Source organism: Sapajus apella, unplaced genomic scaffold (genome assembly GCF_009761245.1).
Source record: "Sapajus apella isolate SASKATOON/1434 unplaced genomic scaffold, GSC_monkey_1.0 scaffold59, whole genome shotgun sequence".
NCBI classification, from domain to species: domain Eukaryota; kingdom Metazoa; phylum Chordata; class Mammalia; order Primates; family Cebidae; genus Sapajus; species Sapajus apella.
This window is the reverse complement of record NW_022436999.1, coordinates 8,278,090-8,296,568: the sequence shown is the minus strand read 5'-3', so window position 1 is coordinate 8,296,568 and position 18,479 is coordinate 8,278,090. Positions and strand designations below refer to the sequence as shown.

The 18,479-nt window shown below is 50.1% G+C and overlaps 1 protein-coding gene across 4 annotated transcripts in view; it reads right to left on the bottom strand.

Annotated features, from left to right (window-relative positions):
* Window positions 1-18,479, bottom strand: part of SPTB (spectrin beta, erythrocytic) — a 138,392-nt gene that overhangs the window by 25,361 nt on the left and 94,552 nt on the right. For all 4 annotated transcript variants that reach the window (XM_032245884.1, XM_032245880.1, XM_032245883.1 and 1 more), the window contains 11 exons: window positions 15,168-15,924; window positions 14,515-14,717; window positions 14,311-14,401; window positions 13,020-13,166; window positions 11,077-11,340; window positions 8,748-8,954; window positions 8,183-8,272; window positions 3,391-3,669; window positions 2,650-2,780; window positions 1,503-1,707; window positions 869-1,243 (listed from right to left, as the gene is read on the bottom strand). In XM_032245884.1, coding sequence (XP_032101775.1) covers window positions 869-1,243; window positions 1,503-1,707; window positions 2,650-2,780; window positions 3,391-3,669; window positions 8,183-8,272; window positions 8,748-8,954; window positions 11,077-11,340; window positions 13,020-13,166; window positions 14,311-14,401; window positions 14,515-14,717; window positions 15,168-15,924 — 2,749 coding nt within the window. The remainder of the gene's footprint in view (window positions 1-868; window positions 1,244-1,502; window positions 1,708-2,649; window positions 2,781-3,390; window positions 3,670-8,182; window positions 8,273-8,747; window positions 8,955-11,076; window positions 11,341-13,019; window positions 13,167-14,310; window positions 14,402-14,514; window positions 14,718-15,167; window positions 15,925-18,479) is intronic.

Here is an 18,479-nt window from a genome sequence, read left to right as displayed (position 1 = left end):
CTAAGATCTCAGTGGGGCTACAACTATCTCAGGGGCCCTGGCATCCCCAAGTACAATAGCCACACACATCAGGCCTTCCACTCCAGCTGGAGGAAACATCCCTAAGAGGTCTCCTTTTGGACGAACTAGGGGCTCAGCCTACCCTGGTGTTCTGTCCCCAAATCCTGCTGGGCTGGCCTAAGATTGTACAGCCAGCGCACCTCCCGCTGCTGCACTGGAAGCTAGGGGAGCCCACAGCAACAGGGGCCCCCTTGCATTTGCCCTTTCCATCACACCAAGCTCTGGGAGACTCTAGGGGTCTGCAGATGGCACTCCAGGGATGGGGCAGGGGTCTGAGCAGTAGAAATTGGGCGCTCTCAAGCTCCCATGTAGAAAGGCTGAAGTGCCTGGTGGCTAAGTGTGTGGGGTCTATAGCTAGACTGCCAGGGTCTGAGCCCTGGCTCCAGGGTCTGAGCCCTGGCTCCACTGTGTACCCACATGTTCCTGGGAAATGCATGGGCCCTCTAGCCCTTACTCTTCTCATTAGTAGCTGCCTCACAGGATGGCCATGAGGGTTCAGTGGCTACATACATTGCTCAGAACAGTACACGGTGCTAGAAAAGTGCTGTGCATGTGTTCACTAGTAATACTGGACAACTGGAGAAACTACCGTATAGTATTGTATGCACTGGCCTTTTGTGAGGATTCAGTTTAAAGAATGACTTTTAAAGCTAAGGAACATCTGAAAGTCACTGCTCCCTACCCTGAGCTCCTGGCTCTCAAAGGAGGCAACACCTCCTGGCACCCATCCTAGAGGTTTCCCCACTGACAGCCACGTGGGGACCGACACTCAGGGCTCCTGGAAGTTGGTAGCAGGGGGCTGAGGTACCTGGACGCCCAGCAGGTGGAGCTCCCGCTCGAAGGCCGTGTGCACCCGGTGGAAGGACTCGGCCGTGCTGGCGTCCAGCCCCACATCCTCTGGCAGCTCACGGTGCTTCTCGTCGATGAGGCCCAGGATCTCGGCGCCCGTGTAGAAGTAGCGGTGCAGGTCATAGGAGGCGGCCAGCAGCTGCATGCGCGTGTCGATGAGCTCCAGCAGGTCCGCCCACATCTCGTTTAGCCCGTCTTTCCACTCGGCGATGGTGGCGGCCTCGCTGTGGCCTGCATCGATGAGTCGCTCAATGAAGGCATTCACGTTGTCCACCCGCTCCTGCCCAATTGCTCCGGTCTCCCGGGCAAAGTCCCGGAACTTGTCTCGCAGCAGCTGGATATGGGGCAGACAGAAATGTGGTTATGGGGGGCACAGGGGTTACAGGTGTCACCAGCCTAGTTGCAGACTTTCCTAGGCAGTGACCTCAGCACCGGGAGCTGCGCTCTCACACCTTCTCCAGGGCAGGGCCGCTGGTCCTGGCTCACGCCGGGGAGGCCGCATCCTGCACAGCTTTCTGTGTGTCTAGAGTGAGAGCTGGCTGTATCTACTGCATTACAGAAAGACAAAGACAGCAGGAGCTGTGGCTACTCACAGTCACATGGTCAAAGTCTTGCCCCATTTCTGGGGAAGAGGCCACCAGCTCCTTTCCCGAAATCCACTGCTCTAGATCGTCAGTCTCACGCTTGAGCTGGAACAGGTGGTACATGTTCTCCAGCTTGCGCTTGCGTTCTTCTGCCATGTCCTTCAGCCCTGCATAGTGCTTGTCCACTTGCCCCTGAAGCCTGATGATCTGTTCCCTGGAATTCAAAACCAAGAAAGCCCTCAGAGATGGCAGCCACAAACCCAGAGCTGACCTAGGCCTCTCCAGCCTCCTGGCAGGGATAGGTAGGGAGTGAAGCTCTGGAGAAATGACAGGGGCTTTGCCAGTGGAAGAGCTGGGAAGAGAAGGGGCCACACCCTAGCCACAGGGTATGACACAGTGTGTCTTGGGGTTCTGTCCTGGAGGGGTGCCTCCTGTGGTGCCCCTCACTCTAGCAAGCGTACAGGGAAAAGCGCAAATGGGGACACCTCCATTGTTCTTCCAGGGAAGCTGGGGGAGCAGCATTGCCTGAGTGGGGCTCCTGCCGCAACAGTTCTGCTCAGCCCTCCAGAGAGGGACAGGCCATACTAGGGACCCAGACCCTGTGGCTCCCAGGGAAATGTTCGGGGACCCACAGTGGTAGGTACCCTAATGGCAGCTGAGGCCAGGGCCGTGGCTGGGGGCAGTGTATGGTCTGTGGCTCAGTGGGCTCCTATTTATACAGGATCCACACAACCTCGAAGCCCGGGTGGGCACAGGTTTCCCCCTGCACTCCAACGTCATGGTTCTGCCTGGACTGTGAAGTCCTGGAGATCTTCTGGACCATAAAAAGAAAAGCTAAAGTAGTCTGCAGTGTCCTTAGCATATCGTAACTCTTCGGAAAATCGGTGCTCTCTGGGCACGAACAGGGTAGTTTTGCTATCCCCTTCTCTGATCTTTTTGCAAACCAGGCCCTCATTGGCCCAGCTGGAGGTGACTCACACAAAACCAAGGCATAAAATGAAATTGGGTCGATCACCAGTCCCGCAGCAGCTTTCTCCAGCCCTATTTTTTGGGAAAACTATTTCCATTTTCCTCTTAGATCTGAAGGGACATTGGCTGGTGGGCCCCTGGCTCGATGCCCATCTCCTGACCAAGTCTCCCAAGGGGGCACACGCACCCCTCAGGGTGGCCTGCAGACAGCAGGCCCTGGGCCCGGCTGGCCAGCTGCTTGATGTTACGGCCGTAGTCCTCTACCGCGCGCTGCTGCCGCAGATGCCGCTTCAGCATCACGATGGCACCCTCTTCATCCTAGGAGGCAGCAGACCATCAGCACCAGAGCTCAGCCCGGCCATGCTCCCTCCCTTGGCAAGTTGTGGCCCAGCTCCTGGAGGTGCCCGAAGGAGGGAGGAGGCGAGAAGGCTTGTGGGACATCCCTCAAGAGAGCTGCACACATTCCCTTCCTGCTTTTCTGATTTCCCAGCAATGCCCGTGCCCTCCCTTCCTCTCCGGACTCCCTCAATTCATATTTGACATCTACCCTTCCCTTCAGACCCTAACCCCTGTCCCTGTGAAAACATCCTATATCATTCCAGCTTTGAGAGACCTCCGCCTGTCACCACTCACCCCATCCCTTTCATAGCAGTTCACCAGTACAGAATCCATGGCAAAGAAAAGTAGAGAGCCACTGGGTCAGAGAAAACCTCAGTGGGGAAACAGGAGGCATCTGGCTGCAGTGTGTGTCTTGCAGGGCTGTGCTGGAGGAGGCACCAAGGGATGGCAGGGAGTCTGTGGGTTCCTCGTGCCCCCCTCCCGGTCTCACCCCTCACACAGTTGGACGCACAAGGTTCCCCACTGACGGCCCACCCCACCTCTTCCTCCTGCCTGGGCATCCTGTCTGGTACCCCATGCCTGAACAGACCTTGGGGGTCTCATCAGAGATGACGTAGAGCTCCTGCTCGCCAATCCAGGCCTCGGCCTCTCCCGCGTCCAGGTAGTACTGCTGTGCCTCGTTGGCATCCCGCAGGCGCTGCAGCCTTCCGACCGCTGCCTCCCGCAGCCTGTCCCAGGAGCTCTGCAGGTGCCCCAGGCGCTCCTCCAGGTCCTGGCAGTCGATCTCCGCCGCCTCCACCAGCTGCTGCCCTCTCTGCAGCACATCCTCAATCCGCGGCGTATGGCCCAGAATCTCATTCTGCAGCGTCTGTGGCCAGAAGGAAGGGCTCGGGGCAGGGCCTTCCCAACATGGGGGGCCGGAGGGAAGGTTGCTTTTGCAATGACAGCACCGGTCTGACACCCTTGGTCCCTCTCACCCCCTGCTATTGGAGCAGAGCCGGTGATGATGACAAGAACTACCAAGGACCTCTTGTGGGCTGCTAAGCACTTCACGTGCATCATTTGTGTACCCTCAGGTAGCCTGCTGAGATAAGCATGTGGAAACTGGCATGTAGCAGAGAAGTCACTTGCTGGCAGAGCCAGATTTGAACACAGCTCCACCTGACCCGGAAGCCTGTGCTCTTGACAGTCCCCTATCTTGCTACGCTTCAGCAGAGCTTGATTCCTTAGGTGTATGTGTTGGAAGGAAAAGAAAAATGGCCTTTTTTTATATCTTATTCTACAGCTTTTGCAGGATTTATGCAGGATCCGTACAAACCAGCAGCTCAGGTGGGCACGGTTTTCGCCTTCCATCTAAAAGAACAGGTGACAGCAGCCCCTTGTTTACAGTCTCAGCTTTGGTTTTGTTTTTCCCCACTTCTATTTCTCAAATTTTTTGTGAGCTTTGCGTTAGTCCCTGTTTGAGCCTTTGGTCACTAACATGGCCTCTTCCTCCCACACTGGTGGCTGGGTCACATTTTTCTTCAGGAGGCCCTGACATGTGCTACTTGCTTTCTGCGTCCTAGAGGCCAGGCTAGCTGCTGCTGGTGTGTGGGCTCCTGAGCTCTGCATACCTCACTACCTGTTTCTTCCCTCTCCGTAATTTTCCCGTGGCCTTTAACTCTGGATGGCAAGGGGCAAGAACAGCCTACGTGAGCAGTACAGCGATGGCCAGCATTTAAAATATATACAAAATAACCACATCCACAAGTCACATAACCTGCCAAAATGCATTTTTACACTTTATACTCAGAATCTCAATTTTTACAATTTCCTGTAGTCTCTGCAATTGTATTCAAACAACCCATGTTTTCAGCTCCATTTGCTTCTTTAAAAAAATTTTTTTTTAATTAAAAAAATTTTTTTTTTTAGAAATGGGGTTTCACCATGTTGCCCAGGCTGGTCCTGAACTCCTGAACTCAGGCAATCCACCCACCTCGGCCTCCCAAAGTGCTAGGATTACAGGAGTGGGCCACCAAGCCTGGCCTCATTTGCTTCTTTACTCTGAGATCTTATGACCTCTGCATGGTGCCCTAAAAAGTAATTTCTTTCTTTTTTTTTAGATAGGGTCTTACTCCAGTCACCCAGGCTTGAGTACAGTGGCACAATCATAGCCCACTGCAGCCCCAGCTTCCCAGGCTCAGATGATTCTCTCACCTCAGCCTCCCAAGTAGCTTGGACTACAGGCATGTACTACCACATCTGGCTAACTTTTCGTATTTTTTGTAGAGATGGGGTTTTGCCATGTTACCCAGACTGGTCTCGAACTCCTAGGCTCAGGTGATCCACCCGCCTCAGCCTCCCAAAGTGCTGGGATTACAAGTGTGAACCACTGTGCCCAGCCTAAAAAGGTATTTCTTTCTTTCTAGTATCTGTGCATACCTGTAATGTCTTCTTACCTATCTTCATTCATTCAACAACTATGTATTAAGTTCTTTTTTATGCACCGGACCCTGGTCTAGGTAATAGGGACACTATAGAAACAAAGAAACAAAAATCCCCGCACTCTAAAGCTTACAACCTGGTAGAGGAAATAGAAGGTAAACATGCAAATGAATGAAAATATAGGCTGGGCCTTCCTCCCTGGGTGCTATGAGGAAAAACAACAGGATGAAGAAGGTCTGCTGCAATGTGGCGGCAGCCACTTTAGCTAAGGGAGTCAGGGAGGGCCGCTCTGCAGAGACATTTGACATGGGAGGGAGGTAACCACACAGAGATCTTGGGGTGATTGTTCCTGGCCAGAGGACTGAACAAGTACAAATGCTCTCAGCTGGACATGAGCTGGGCCGTTCTGAGGCCATGGAGAGGGCCAGAAGAGCTGGAATACCGTGAAGGACGGCAAAGTGAGAAAAGCTGAGATTCAGAGGCAGGCAGGGGCCAGATCAGGCAAGACTGGTTCTTTTTTGAGACTGAGTCGCGCTGTTGTTGGCCTGGGTTGGAGTGCAATGGTGTGATCTTGGCTCACTGCAACCTCTGCCTCCTGGGTTCCAGCAACTCTCTTGCCTCAGCCTCCCAAGTAGCTGAGATTACAGGCACCCACCACCACACCTGGCTAATTTTTGTATTTTTAGTAGAGTGAGGTTTCACCATGTTGGCCAGGCTGGTCTCAAACTCTTGACCTCAGGTGATCTACCCACCTTGGCCTCCCAAAGTTCTGGGATTATAGGTGGGAGCCACTGCACCCAGCCAAGACTGGTTCTTAATCCTAATTGCCCATTTAATAATCTAGGGAAATAGATGCAGGTAGAGGCCTACCCCCAGAAATCCTGACTGATCTGAGGTGGGACCTGGGCATTTATCTGTCTAAAAGTTCCCTAGGTGATTTGAATATACAGCCAGGGGTGAGAACCCTTCATGTAGTACCTTGTGGAATTTGTTCTAATTGCAATGAATAGCCCCAAGAGCAGTGGTCCCAGAGTGGAGTCCTGAACCAGCAGCATCAGCATCACCTGGGATCTTGATAGAAATGCAAATTATCAGGCTCTACCCCCAGAGCTTGATGCAGTGGGTCTGGGGGTGGCACCGGGTTAAGTTGTGTAAACTCACCCAGAGGGCTTGTCACAGGAGTTGCACACTGGAGTTTAAGAACCATTGCAGTAGAGAGTTTTAAGTGAGAACATGATAAAACTGGATTTATGTTTTAGCCAGGTGAGCTTAAAGTAATTTCACTAGGGCAGTCACACTCTTCCAAGAGGCTGTCTTTCCCTTCTTGGTTAGGGGAACCCCATCCATATTTGTCTTGCCCTTTTCCTGAAAAAGCAATGGCCAGCCAGGAGAATTAAAAACCTTTGAACAATAACACTTATTGGGACTGCACAGAATCAAAAAGCTTAGCGTTAGAAAGACTAGAGTGGCTTATTTTACAATTAAGAAAACTGAGGTCCCAAGGATACTGTCTTCTACCAGCCTTCCACCTTTAGCTGAAGGTTGCGGCATTAACTGAGGCTAGATTTCTATCATCTTCTAGCCCGGTTCCCTGCATGTGGCTGCTGGCCCCTCTGTGACCAGATCGTATCAACCAGAAGCAAAGGACCTAAGGCAGCTTTGAAGAAACCTCTCTGAGTATAATCCAGGCCTCTGCATGGCTGCCAGGCTCAAACGGTTGTGAGCAGATGTCAGCTGCTGCTGTCTTGGGGGAAGGGAGTGCTGTCTGCTATGACCTTCCTTCCCTAAGGAGTTGCAATACTGACAGGGCCCTCTGGGACATGTCGCTATTCTCTGGGATCTAAGTTCTTGGGCTCTCCTTGCTGACCCAAAAAGCATGCAAAGGGAGGGACACTGTCGAAGAAGGGTCTGTGGCCATCCCCTGGCTGCTGCGACCCCATACAGCCAGCTTCCTTGCATGATTCAGGCTCCCACTGCAGCCCTGACCCAAGAGGGAGTGCTTGGCATCTGCTCACACCCAGGATCCTGACCAGGGCCACAGGAGTTCCCAATCACAGGAGTTTAAGCAAGCGCCAAAAAGCAGAGGGATATCTGGTCCAAGGACTCAGAGTCCAAAGTTAGTGGCTTCCTAATGGGATTTGAGCCCCACAAGTATCCTCACATGTCCAGAGAAATGGGGCCTACTTACCCCAAGGACACCACACATGCCAAGCTCAGCCCTGGAAGAGGGGCAAGGTAGTGTTGTGGGAGAGAGACCAGGAGTTACTGCCCTATTCTCAGGCAGACCACTGAATACACTAAATACACAGCTCCTGAAGCACATCAACCCCTAGGCCAGGGCCTCCGAGATCCTACATTCATCTGTGCCTGATGGAGGCTGAATGGCCCCAAATCCCCAAGTACCAGGTCTCCTCCCTCCTCTGTGATCCTCCCAGAATTTGCTCTGAAATCACCAAAACCTGCTCTTTCTGCTATAAGACTGCCAATATGGCTGGGTGCGGTGGCTCACGCCTGTAATCCCAGCACTTTGGGAGGCCGAGGCGGGTGGATCACGAGGTCAAGAGCTCGAGACCATGCTGGTCAACATGGTGAAACCCCGTCTCTACTAAAAATACAAAAATTAGCTGGGCATGGTGGCGCATGCCTGTAATCCCAGCTACTCAGGAGGCTGAGGCAGGAGAATTGCCTGAACCCAGGAGGCAGAGGTTGCAGTGAGCCGAGATCGCACCATTGCACTCCAGCCTGGGTAACAAGAGCGAAACTCCGTCTCAAAAAAAAAAAAAAAAAAAAAAAAAAAAAAAAGACTGCCAAAACGGTTTGGAAACCCCAAAGCTACCAACAAGAACAATAATCTGCTGTCGCTAGCTTTCTGCAGGTCAGGGCTGGGCCTATACCCCGTGGGGTCAGGCGGGGTTAGGGAGGAGGGGGTGGGGCTGGCAAGGTGAGGCAGGACTCACCTGGTTCTTCTTCATGAACAGTTGCACAGTTTGCAGGTTAGTGCCATAGTCGGCTGACTGGGCCAGAGGCAGCCTCTCCTCCACCCAGAGCTGCAGAGACCAGAAGGCAGGGGAGAGCTGATGACAATCACGGCTATCCTTTCCCGAGTGCTCACCATGGGCAGGGCAGAGCTTTGCTGGCAGTGTCTCCCCCCTCCCAACATCCCATCAGGGTTTGGCCCCCATTTTATAGATGGCAATATTTGTGGATTTTGAACTGAGGTTCCAGATCACTTGCTTCTAGTCAGATAGTGGGAAGGTAATGTAGCTGGATCTCGAACCCAAGTGTGTCTGACCCCAAAGGCCATGCTCTTCACCAGCAATACTAGCAAGTGAAAAGTGATTTACCAACAAAAGCACTGGCTTGACTTTTCCATTTAATGTAATCCTTACAACAACCCTCTGAGATACGGGGTGAGGTGACCAGTCTGCTGCTGCCAAGAATTGCTCTGGGTGGCAGCCAGCTACTCTGATGGCAGCTGGTGGCTCAGCCTCAGGGGGTAGGCAGGAGCTGCAGCCCACGCACCGTCTCATCCTCTAAGTCCCGGCTGATCTGCAGCTTGGCTCTGGATGATTCCAGCTGCTTCTTCCTCCTCCCCAGGGGCTCCAGGAGGTCCAGGAACCGCTTCTCGATGCTCAAGTCTGTGTCTCCTGCCTCCTCTCCCATTGAAGGCACCTGGGCAAACAGCTCCCCCAGCTCCTCCTTCCGCACATTCACTTGGTCCTCCACTCGCTGAAACACAAGGGGATGGTGTCAGCACCAACCTTGGCACCTGGACAGCCCTTCCATCTTCTTCATTCATCTGCCTCCCACCCATTCTTTAAGGCCCAATTTGAGCTCACTTTTGATTTTCCCACTCATCTTTCCCTCCACTGAGTACTTGTCTTGTTTCTCATGCATCCTTTTGGGTCTCTGTGCTACCCACTGCAAAAGGTGTCAGAGATGGATTAGAAACCAGAACACATTTTGCATGATAAAAGCAAGTCCGTTTAAGAGGACGAATAGGAGTGCTTACTTTATTGTATTCAAAGATATCAGAGAAGACGCAAACAAATGGAAAAACATCTCATACGAATGGACAGGAAGAATGAATATTATTAAAATGGCTATACTGCCTAAAGCATTTTATAGATTCAATGCTATTCCTATCAAACTACTAAGGACATTCTTCAAGGAACTGGAAAAAATTATTTAAAAATTTATATGAAACCAAAAAAGGGCCCAAATGGCCAATGCAATCCTAAGCAAAAACAACAAAGCTTGAGGAATCACATTACCTGAATTCAAATTATACTACAAGGCTACAGCGTGGTATTGGTACAAAAACAGGCATATCAACCAATGGAACAGAATAGAGAGTCCAGAAATAGCCACACACCTACCATCATCTGATCTTTGACAAAGCTTTTGACAAAAACAAACAATGAGGAAAAGACTCCCTATTCAATAAATGGTGCTGGGAGAACTGGCTAGCCATATGCAGAAGATTGAAGCTGGACCCCTTCCTTATACCATATAAAAAAATAAACTCAAGATGGCTTAAAGACTTAAATGTAAAACCCAAAACTATAAAAAGCCTAGAAGACAACCTAGGCAATATCATCCTGGACATAGGAACAGGCAAAGTTTCATGACAAAGACACCAAAAGCAATCACAACAACAGCAAAAACTGACAAATGGGATCCAATTAAACTAAAGAACTTCTGCACAGCAAAAGAAATTATCAACAGAGTAAACAGACAACCTATAAAATGAGAGAAAATATTTGCAAACTATGCATCTGACAAAGGTCTAATATCCTGCATCTATAAGAAACTTAAATTTACAAGAGGAAAACAATTCCATTAAAAAGTGGGCAAAGGACATGAACAGACACTTCTCAAAAGAAGATATACATACAGCTCAACATCACTGATCACTAGAGATATGCAAACCACAACCACAGTGAGACACCATCTCACACCAGTCAGAATAGCTATTATTAAAAAGTCAAGCTGGGCACAGTGGCTCATGCCTGTAATCCCAGCACTTTGGGAAGCTGAGGCAGGTGGATCACCTGAGGTCAGGAGTTCTAGACCAGCCTGACCAATGTGGTAAAACCCTGTCTTAAAAAACAAACAAACAAAAATAACAGATGCTGGTAAGGCTGCAGAGAAAAGGGAATACTTATACACTATTGGTGGGAGTGTAAATTAGTTTAACCATTGTGGAAAGCAGTATGGCAGTTCCTCAAAGAGCTAAAAGCAGAACTACTATTTGACCCAGTAATCCCATTACTGGGTATATACCCAGAGGAATGTAAAGCATTCTGCCATAAAGACATACGCACACAACTGTTCACTGCAGCACTGCTGACAATAGCAAAAACATGGACTCAGCCTAAATGCCCATCAATGACAGACTGGATAAGGAAAATATGGTACATATACACCATGGAATATTATGCAGCCATAAAAAAGAACAAGATCATGTCTTTTGTGGGAACATGGAGCTGGAGCCATTATCCTTAGCAAACTCACACAGGAACAGAAAATCAAATACCAGATGAGGTACGTATAAGTGGGAGTTAAATGAAAAGAACTTAAGAACACAAGGAAAAAATAGACACTGGGATGTACTTGATGGGGGAGGCTGGGAGGAGGGAGAGGAGCAGAAAAGATAATTATTGGGTACTGAGCTTAAAACCTGGGTGATGTAATAACATGTGCAACAAATCCCCATGACATGTGTTTATCTATGTAACAAACATTCACATTTACCCCCAAACCTAAAATAAAAAAAAAAAAAAAGTTCAGGTTGGCTTCCATGATCCCTTCTATCCTAACACTCTGGGTCTACAACCCGCTCACGTGCCTTCAGCTTAGCCAACATCCGATTGACGCTGGTCAGGTCCTTGCCCGGGTCGTCTGACCGAAGCTGGTCCTCCATGGTGCTGATCCACTTGTTGAGGTCAGCATGGGTTTGCAAACGCAGGTCGGAGCTCCTGGCAGCTGAGAGGCGCTGGGTCTTCTCCTTTGTGGTGGCCTGCAGCTCATCCCAGAGCAAGTGCAGGGCTTTCAGCCTCTGGGACACTAGGGCTGCAAACTGGGGCTTCTCCTCCATCAGCTGCTTTCCTTCCTGTGGGCAAGAAAGAGGAGAGCTCACACTCTGGGCTGATAGGGCCTTGGAGTAGCCCTGCTCCTGATGGTTGCAAGAGGTTACCCAAGAGGTGGTCAGTAAGGCAAAGAATCTTCATAGAATGTGAGTGAGGCTCAACTGAAATTGACTCTGAATCCCCAGCCTTAGCATGGGTGTCCAACATTTTGGCTTCCCTGGGCCACATTGGAAGAATTGTCTAGGACGCACATAAAATGCTAAAATGCATTAACACAGTAGCTGAAGAGCAAAAAAAAAAAAAAAAAAAAAAAGTCTCTGCATACATAATTTTCATAATGTGTACCACCACAGATAAGGAAGAAGTCCTCCTATTCAAAGGGTTGGACATGGTTGAGGAAGGTAGTGGAAGCAGCACTGGGGGCAATGACGCAGGGAGACTGCAGCATAGAAGCTGCAGACAGGGGTCAGCGGGTGTGAAAAACAATATTCCAGACACATCCAGGTACTGTGAGTTCCCAAGGTTGTGCGCTAACCTTCACTGACCTCCTTCAGTTACTGAGGTTGCCTTGTCTGGCTTTCATCTGCATGGATGTATCATTTTTGGGTGGGTACAGTGTGATATGAATTGGGCTTAGGAATCTATATCACTAATAATAGTTATTTCTTTATTTTTTTGAGATGGAGTCTCCCTCTGATGCCCAGGCTGGAGTGTAGTGGTGCAATCTTGGCTCACTGCAACCTCTGTCCTCCAGTTGAAGCCCTTTTGTGTCTCAGTCTCCGGAGTAGCTAGAATTACAGGCGCATGCCACCACGCCCGGCTAATTTTTGTATTTTTAGTAGAGACAGGATTTTGCCATGTTGGCTAGGCTGGTCTCAAACTCCTGACCTCAAGTGATCTGCCTGCCTCAGCCTCCCAAAGTGCTGGGATTACAGGCGTGAGCCACCACACCTGGCCTAATAGTTGATATTTATTGAGTGTCTCATAATTGTCAAATTCTATGCTGAATGCTTCCTTTGTCTTTAAGAATTTAGTGCTCACAACTCCACTGAAAAGGTCCTATTACTATTCACATTTCATAGAGGAAGAAACTGAGGCACAGGGAAGTTAAGAAGTCAGTCTGATCCGAGGGCTACTTTTTCATGGACAGCATGGTAGAGAGGAGCAAAGGTAGTGATTGCCAGATCTAATTCCAGCCACATTTTGACTTGTCCACAGGACAAACACACTGCAGAGGGGTCCCTTGGTTTGCCATCTGCAAGGAGTGGAAACAACCACTCCCCAGTGGTTCTGCCCATCCAAATGTCAAGGATTAATGGCTCCCCTGGACCACTCTGATCATCTTGCCTATTCCTCGAGCCCTGTGCAGGACAGTGCTGGAGCCCTCGTGAGGGCAATGGAAAGCAAACATTAATAACTGCTGTCCTGGTGCTGGACACTGAAGCTCTAACTAGATGTTCTCAGTGTCCTGGGCTGTCTCCAGATTCAGGTCACCCAGAAGAGGCACTGATTCTGACCAGGCATACTAAGACCGACTATATCAGGAGCCCTGAAGGTTTAACTACTATTTAGAGAAGTTGTTCACTGTCACGTTTTGTACTGTCAGCAAGCTTCAGGACAGTGTCCACACCCTGGGTGAAGCCCCATCCAGGCAAGCTTGTCTGAGCAGAGCACCCCCCTGCCACCCACTCACTTTACTTACCGCATCGATGTTCTCTAGCCACCCTTCATAGGAAGCCAGCTCTGCCACAAAGGCCTGGTGCTTCAGCCATTTATTGTGAAGGTTTCGTGCTTCATCATAGGAGACATCTTGAGATGTCAGCAGCTTGTCGTTGATCCAGAGAGTGAGCTGTGTGCATAAAGAGTGGGCCCCACTGTCCCTGAGTGTATTTCTTTGGCAGGACAGTACTTGCCGCCCATCCCTGGCTGCAGAAGGAGAAGGCCACAGGGAGGAAGTACAAGTACAGAAGAGAACTCATCTGCAGTTCTGGATCCCTCTGCACCAGCACAGGCAACTTTACCCATGACAGGCCAAGGCTAAAATGTGGACACAGGTGCATCTTCCCCACTAGAGTGTGTGTGGTGTGAGACCAGGGATACTTTACTCTTCTCTCCAGATTTCAAGGACCTAGGACAGGGCCTAGCATATTCTAGGAACCCAGCGAGTGTTTACTGGATAGATGGATAAATCCATCTTTTGGTAGTAGGGTAAGAGATCCTTGATAAACACAGGAAAAAATGTTATTTGAGGAAGAAGCCAAGGATAGAGGTTGATGAAAACAAAGTTGTCTGGGCTGAGAGAAAAGGGGTATGACAAGAAAGAGGTCAGGGAAAACCCCTTTCCATGTAGGAAGTACTGTCAATGGAAGGAGCTGGGAAGGCAGATTAAAGACCTTCCTTATATAGCTGGCCCCAGATTGAACAAGGACCTTCTGAGCCAGCAGTTTTCCAACTGGTAGGTTTGTTTAAAATGCTTCTTTCTCTGTTTTGCCCCTTAAAGTTCTGATTCATCTGGCCTGAGTGAGATCCAGGGATCTGCTTTAACTAGGGCCAGGACTGGCTCCATAATTTGCAGGGCCCAGTACAAAATGTTCAAAAGCATGAAGAATTTCAAGATGGCAAGAGTAGAGCATTAAACCAAGCCCAGGGCCCTTCTAAGCTAAGCACATGGTGTGACACAGGTCACACATCTTTGAAGCTGGCTCAGACTAGGTCCTAGGTGTTTCTAAAATAGACTGTCCTTAGACTGCTCTTAGGAAACTCTGACCTAGACTTGACAGATTAAAAATGACTTTTCAGATTTGAAAAAAAAAAAAAAAAAAGTGCAACTGAAGATTCTAGAGGATGACCCAATGAAGTATCCAGAGATCCCTGCTCATGGAATCCCACAGCTCCTGAGCTAGAAAGGATTCCTGTGGACTTCCTGCCTCGAGGGCACTCTGCTTCTAGAAAGGAATCTCCAGGAAAGCAGCCACTACTTGCTGGAGTCTCACCTCCTGGCAGTTCTGGAGGAAGTTCTGTAGCTCCAGATTGTCTCTCAGTAGGACAGTGGCCTCCTGGGCCTTCTCGTCATTCTTCCTGTGCCTGGAAAGGAAGCCAAAGACACAGTCACAATAGTGCTGAGTGTGGGGTCCTTGTGTGGCACCACTACCCCTGTGTGGCTCTGGAGGCCTTGTGGCCCTGGGGCCCGGGAGTACCTGTCCTCAATCAGCTGCACCTTCTCCTTGATCTTGTCTGAGTACAGGTTTCCCTCAGCTACCAGCTTGTTTCCAGAGTCCACAGGACTCAAGACCTTGTCCCGGTTGTTCTCCATAGACACCAAGAAATCCTCAAACTTCCGTATCCCAGCCTCTGCAGCTTCCAGGGAGTCTGGGGGCTCCAAATGAGCCAGAGTGTATTCCTGTTGGAGCAAGTTTCCAGACAAGGCATGAAGGCACACGGGGGAGGTGATGAGCACACCTGCCAAGCGGGAGCACCACGTGCAGCCACACAGGCCACGGTATGAATGAGCCCCCTAGAGGAGCGCAAGGCAGAGGTGCTACTCCCCAGGCCTTGACCCTACCCCTACCCCAGGGCACCCAATAAACAGTGTGCCTAAAGCCACAGGGAAGGCTAACCATCCAGGGCAAAATGCATGTCTCTAGCCTCTGAAGACCGAAGAATAAGGCATAGTTTGGGACGCCAGGCTGGAAAATGCACCTAATGGGAAACAAAGATGTCCCCCATGAGTGAACACAGAGGCCAACACAAGAGTAATGTGGGCCTTGAGCCTTATAGCACATTTGTGGACTCACCATGAGTGCTATTGCCCTGAGAGACCCGCCTGTCCCAGCCCTGAATGCCTCTCTACCTGGTTGCTGAGGATGGCTTCAGCCTGCTTGGCATCTTTCTGGAACTCCTGGAAGCCGAGGCACTGAGCGAGGGTGTGGCTGCGGCTCTCCCACATCCTGTCCAGGGCATCCCAGCCCGTATCCAGGCCCTCCAGCCGCTGGCCCAAAAGCAGATACTCTGGGTCCGTTTGGCCTTGGATCACTTTCTCCCCAGACTCTTTAACATGCTGGTAGCTCTCTTGGTGCCCGTCAATCTCATCCTTGATAGCTGCATGCTGCTGCAGGAGCTGCTCAGCCTCTGGGAGGGATTCCGGCATGTCCTCGGAGGCCACAGCCTTCTGGGCAATGGAGAGCCAGGCCCCGAAGTCATCCAGATCCTGCAGGAAGGCCTGTAGCTGGCTGGCTTCCCCCAGCGAGGCCTCCTGGCCCTGCAGGGCTTGCTGTAGGCCTTGCCACAGCTCCTCCAAGTGTTTTTGCCGCTGGCCAATGTCCTCCTTCTGCTCAGGGTGCGAGTCCATCAGCTGCTGGGACTCACGCTCCAAGGCATCCACACGGGCCTGGATGGCGGCCACATCGCGCTCAAGCCCTGACAACTTCCGCTGGATGGCGATGACACCTGCCAGGTCCCGCCCCAGGTCTTTTGTGGACTCCACTACCTTTGTCTTGTCTGTGATCCACTTGCTGGTCTCCTCACAATCCACGCAGTAGTTGTGGACTCGGAGGGCTGAGTCCACAGCCTCCCGCCGCTTCAACACCAGGGTCTGGAATGCCTGCCACCTGCCGGATGGGGACACAGCCCGGAGGAGATAGACACCTTCTCCCTTAACTTCCCATAGGAGAGCCTGACACCTCCTCACATTTCCCACAAGTCTCCCCCCACCGACTCTGTATGATAAAAAGAAAAAAATTATCCACCTAACAAAGTGTGGGTGAGCAAAATTCACTTATCCAATTTTACTCAGGACATATGTAACTGTCAATCAGATCTTTTGATCCGCAGAGGGCAATTAGTGATATGATTCCACCATAAGTAAATAAACATGAAAGCAAAGGCTATGCGTGTAGTTGGATTTCAGGCAAATATATGCAATTTCCCCAGAGTGTATGAAATATCAAAATAATTAGAAGGCTCACATTAACTTCAAGAACGCTTCAGGACATAGGGTCCCCAGCTGCCCTAGAGGAACCATGTAAATGCCCAAGGCCACATTCAAAGTATCCTAGGCCCTAAAAAAGATCACCTTGGATCTAACAGAAAAGACTCCTGGTGAAAAAGAAGAGGGATAAGAGGAGAGGGAAGAAGAGAATGAGGAGAAATAAGCTGTGATGATAATTTAAATGAGTGATATCATCTTAACCTCCAAGTGAAGTGTGGCTATGAAACACAGAAATGTGCTAAGGTCTGGCGGATGCCTGGAGGCCTGGGGATCATTCTATAGAATACAATAAGCCTTTCTCAAAGAGCTGCCCATCAGCTGGGCCAGACCACCAGGGATACTGCCCTCAGGCCTGGGTTCACTCATTCGGCATCACTGTAATATGCAAGCTGACTGCTCATTCTCTAATTGAACCTATCTTTCTCGAATACTCACAAGGGTATAAGGCATTTGCTGGCCTTTAGGAGAATAGAGACATATCCAGACCTTGCCTATGGGGTATATGATTTAGAGAAAAATTTAGATAAGCTAATAACATAGCATAAAGTTTCATGTACACAGCACCTACCAGGCAGAGGGGAGGACTAAGGGAGCTGGAATGAGCAACAGAGTGACAGTCGCTCATGTGACCTCCACACAACCCATCACTGGACACAAAGCCCCAGTCAGTGAACATACCCCCAGGGCCTCCACTGGAGTGACCAGTTAAAGGATGGGACCAAGTCTCTCATTCATCTTTGTCCCCTGCTCCCAGAGAATGGAGGCTAAGGGACTAGGCAGATGGACTGGGCAGAGTGTGCTGTTGGCATTCCCAAGGCGTGACAATAGTAGCCAGTCTGATTTGAAAGGTCTGCAGAGAGATATAAGAGACAGGCTGGGAGAGACCAGGGATACGAGAGAGGAGAGAGAGAACCTGAAGATTTCTTGGCTCCCATCTTACACCATGAAGACCCCTTGCTCTGGGAATGGGTCTTCTTGCAAATTCTTTGCCTGTGCAGCACGCAGATGGTGCTCTGAGGCTGGGAAATCAAGGAGTGTTCTCCAAGTTTGTTTGGAACCCCTGGAATCAGCAGGGAGGTGTTCCTGGGAGAGGGTCTGGCTGTGTCCCCAGGCAAGAGGCCTTAGTGGTTTTCTAGGCCTTTCCTGGAGTGGCCTCACTGCAACCATTGGGTGGAGGCCACACGAAGATGCACTGGGGCTTGGTTCTAGTCTGCTTCCCAAGCCCACACTTGCCCCTCCACTGCACTGTCTTTGAGATGGAGGAGGCTGATAGAGCCACTCTAGTTAGCATCAGTCAGGCAACATCAAGAGTCCAGGTTTGGTCCTGGGCCAGGTTTTTCTTCAATTGGAATGCATATGGTAAAAGATGATCACACATTCATCAAGTGTTTGAATGACTCACACATAAGCTTGGCAGAAAAAATTTAGTTTTGTCCCAGTTTACTAAGCATTTATCAAACAATTCTCACATGCCTTGTGGCAGACACTGACCTAGGCACTAGAGATATGGCAAAGAACAATGCAGGCTGAGCGTGGTGGCTCACGCCTATAAATCATAGCACTTTTGGAGGCTGAGGCCGGAGGATCACTTGAGCCCAGGAGTTCAGCCTGGGCAACATAGTGAGACCTCATCTCTACAAAAACCAAAAAAATTAGCTGGGTATGGTAGTGTGCATCTGTAGCATTAGCTACTCAGGAGGCTGAGGTGGAAGAATCAGTGGAGCTGGGAGGCTGAGACTACAGTGAGCCAGAATTGTGCCACTGCACTCCAGCCTGGGCAACAGAGTGAGATTCTGTCTCTATGAAACATAAATAAATTAATTACTAAAGAACAATGCAAAGTCCTTGCTTTCATTCAAGTGGTTACAGACATAAACTAGTCTATAATCCATCAAGTGGTGATAAGTGCAAAGAAAAAATAAAGGAAGGTAACAATATAGAAGCCAAGAGGGTCGGTGAGAGGGAGGATGTGCTGCTTTCAATGGAGTGGTGACTGGGGGCCACACCAATAAGCTGACATGCAAGCTGAGACCTGAATAAAGGGTAATCCAAGGGCATAGCTAGGAAAGTGTCATTCCAAAGAGGGGGAACCTCAAAAATGTGTTTGGTGTGCAAAGCCCTTGGGCAACATGTATAGATATAGGTCTTCATTTGCTTACATAGTCTAGAAGGAAA